This window comes from Anneissia japonica, unplaced genomic scaffold (genome assembly GCF_011630105.1).
Source record: "Anneissia japonica isolate Jap-2015-1 unplaced genomic scaffold, ASM1163010v1 scaffold287713_len945575_cov184, whole genome shotgun sequence".
Taxonomy (NCBI): Eukaryota; Metazoa; Echinodermata; class Crinoidea; order Comatulida; family Comatulidae; genus Anneissia; species Anneissia japonica.
In genome coordinates, this window is record NW_022725774.1 from 492,377 (window position 1) to 495,931 (window position 3,555).

General features: G+C 34.7%; 1 protein-coding gene across 2 annotated transcripts in view; it reads left to right on the top strand.

Moving 5' to 3' along the window:
- Positions 1-1,690: 1,690 nt before the first annotated feature.
- LOC117112909 overlaps positions 1,691-3,555 on the top strand; it is a 26,543-nt gene continuing 24,678 nt past the window's right edge. For both annotated transcript variants that reach the window (XM_033256126.1, XM_033256127.1), the window contains exon 1: positions 1,691-2,229. In XM_033256126.1, coding sequence (XP_033112017.1) covers positions 1,698-2,229 — 532 coding nt within the window. In that variant the 5' untranslated portion in view covers positions 1,691-1,697. The remainder of the gene's footprint in view (positions 2,230-3,555) is intronic.

Sequence of the window (3,555 nt, forward strand, 5' to 3'; positions counted from 1 at the left end):
CCTCCATTTTCTCTTTGGGTTCATTGATTCATTATAATAATTTTCAAGAGGGGAAAACCTTGAATTTTGAAGAACTTAAAAGTAATTAAGACACCTCAGAAGTCGGAAAAGCTAGATATCAAAATTTTCCCGGGGGAGGACCCCAGACCCCCTAGATTTGATTCCAAATCTGCATGATTCATATTCCCATTCATCTTATAAGTGGGTCCCCCCCCCCCCACCACCACTCTGAAAAACGTTCCGCCGGCCCTGAATAATACTGTTATAACACACAACAGAGGTTAATGATCATAATCTATGTCTGTATTACGCTTATGTAAAATAATTAATAGACAAGAAAACAACACGTCGTATAGTCCATGGCCACAAACCCTACATTATAGGGTCTGTATAGGCGAACAACTACATACCTGAACCATCGCACATGTTCGTACCTGTCTCTTATACACATCTAAAACATAAATGAAAAAGTATGATAAACCGATTGACGAACTTGCAATGATAATTAGGCCTAGTTATATTAAATTTAGCGTTTCGAAACTCCATTGGCGCTCCGTATATTTGTTGAAAACGAACCGCGACCGAAATGAAGCGCGACAAAAACGAAGCGCGACCGAAACGAAGCGCGACCGAAATGATCATGTCTAACTGCTTATAAAAATGCAGAAAAAAGACCCAAAACAAATTAGAATGAAGTTATCAACTAACTAGTGCATTAAAATTATTCATATACTTACTACTTACCTATATAAAATTAAAGTGTATTGCTCACAACGCCAATATTTGGATTTTAATAGGCCTTTTCCACGAATCGGTAGACATCTTGAAGTGATGACAAACAGCCTAAGTTAGTGGTGCGTAACAAACTAAAATAAGATAAGCTAGGCCTAGCTGCTGTATGCCTAGCTGATACGCAGTGTGGCTAAGGAAAGTTTTGTTTTTCTGAGCATGTGCAGATTGTGCTTATCTAGCTCATTTGCATAACAATACCGCACATAAGGCTAAATCAAGTTAGACGGCTTAAACCAGCCAGCTTCCTATCCTGGTAACAGTTAAAAGTCCTTGCGAAAACGATAACGAATACCTCATCTTCATTAACGTATCGTGCCAAAAACATTCTCAACGATACATATACGAGCTGATGATCATGGATTCATTTGAAAGTCATAAATCGCCTACCCTGTGACAGATATGCTGCTGTATGAGATGGACTGACTAAAAAAATGATGGTGTAACCGTATTGGTTAATCGTTCTTGTGAATGTGAAACTTCCCTATTCGCAACTTTGAAACCATCATTCAATTTTTTTTATACTTATTTTATATTATTTATTTTATTGTTCATTTAAAACATATTTATATAGCTAGGATACAGTTTCAGACAAGATGTAAGTCTGTTTTACAAAATTGCTCTGTTTAAATTACTGTAATACAATTGAGAAGAGACTTAAAAATGATAAAATCTTAATCTACCACCAGAATACTGTACATTGGGGTTGTATTTTACCTCGACAATGTTAAGATCTCAAGGTATGGTAATACAGTTAATGATACATGACTTAATCACATATTATTAATTGTTGGTCACCACTACTAGACCATAGCTGCTAATTGAGAAAAATGCAGCATGTGGCTATCCCATATATGAACCTAGCTATTGTCTTTAATGTGTATATATATTGTCATTTAGGTTTCAAGATGGCTGCATTTACCCAAAACCTTTTGTGGTTGTCAACACGAATAGTATCAGAGGAAGATTGTGATTGCTTACGATTCATTGCATCATCAGTACTGGACATAAACCAACAACACAAGAACCCAAAAGAAATACTTGAAGAATTGGAAAAAGCCAATTTGCTTTCAGAAAATAACATTCACATTGTATATGATGCTTTGACATTAATGAAACGAATTAAACTACAAAGTGAATTTTTGGAAAAAATTGGCTCCCAACAATACACACACAAGTCTTCTGTAATCTCTGCATTTACAAGAATGCTGATCAGTGTACGTCACACCCTGGGCAGTTACGAGTTGTCAAATGTAGTATATTTCTATAAGAAAGACAAAGGTGCTGGAGTTATTAAGTATGAAAATCGTGCCTATGCCGTCTTACAATACCTCGTGGATAAACTTTTATTGACCAATGATGTAGAAAGCTTGAACAAATTTGCAGAGGTTCTAGAAGTAGCGACAAGCATTAAAGGACAGAGTTTTGTTAAAAAATATTGTAGGTATTCTGAATTTAATAGGACACACAGTGGTGGATTCAAAGGGGGGTGGGGGGTGTGTAGGCCTCCTAAATATTTCAAAATTATGTAAGAAATAAGGAAAAAAGAAAATTATATTTCAAATTTAAGTCTGACTAGAATGCCCTTTCCGGCCATCTAAAGGTTCCATAATCATAAATTTTTTTTCCAACCATGGTAGGGCTGAGGTGGTATAAACCCTCTTCTGTGTTAAGTTCTTCTCTGTGCTCCCTTTATTTTGAATACTTGGATCCGCCACTGACACAATTTATATATTTTAAGTAATTTTTAATTATAAAATACAAGGCACTCTTTTTTTTTTTTATATAAGAACCAGTAAAGTTTTGCCCATGCTCAGTGTTCTTATTTTTTGGCCAATTTCAGGCTCAAATTGTTCTTATTTTGTTCTTATAACACACTTTTCAAACATAGAAAATTATTATTGTACAGCAGTATACACTGTACTGGGAGGTAAAGCGGCCCTGCAAAAAATGGCCCCTGAATGAAAGGCCCAGCAAAAAATAGCCCCACAAAAAAAGGCCCCGATTAAAAAATGGCCCCAAATGGAAGGTAGGTACACCTACTGTACTGTATTATAGAGGGTATTACATAGTCACACCTACTGCACATAAGGTGCAGATATAAGTTTTTGTTTTTTTAGTTTGATACATTCTACCGCAGCCTCAATTTGTTCTTATTTTGTTCTTGATTTTTAAGCAATTTCAGCCTCAGTGTTCTTACAAAATGTGTTCTTATAAAAAAAAAAAAGTGTATAGAGCGTATTACACACCTACTGCACACAAGGTAGTAGATATAATTTTTGGGGGTTTTTTTTGAGTTTTTAAATATAAAAATCTCATTAGACATTTTACCTCAGCCTCAATTTGTTCTTATATTGTTCTTAATTTTTAAGCAATTTTAGCCTCAGTGTTCTTATAAAATGTGTAGGAACCTGTATGTATAAGCACAGAGATGTTTTTTGGGTATAAATGACAAGCCAATTTTAGATAATGATACATGAAACATTGGAAACTTTACCTCTATATATTCATTCAATTGATTAATTATATATTTGTTATTACTTTATTTTTATATGAAAACAATTTTAGTAATTGTAACAATAAGAATCGTGGTGTTGATTGATGAATGTATGATATTTTGATGACGGTAAATACAAGCCCCACCAATAAACCAATAATGTAACTTTTGAGAGGAGAGTGGGTGTTAATGTCTGTCCCTTAATGACAAGCAATATTGGCATTGGTAGGTTTAGCCTGTTCATATACACTCACTGACAAGGTGGAGAG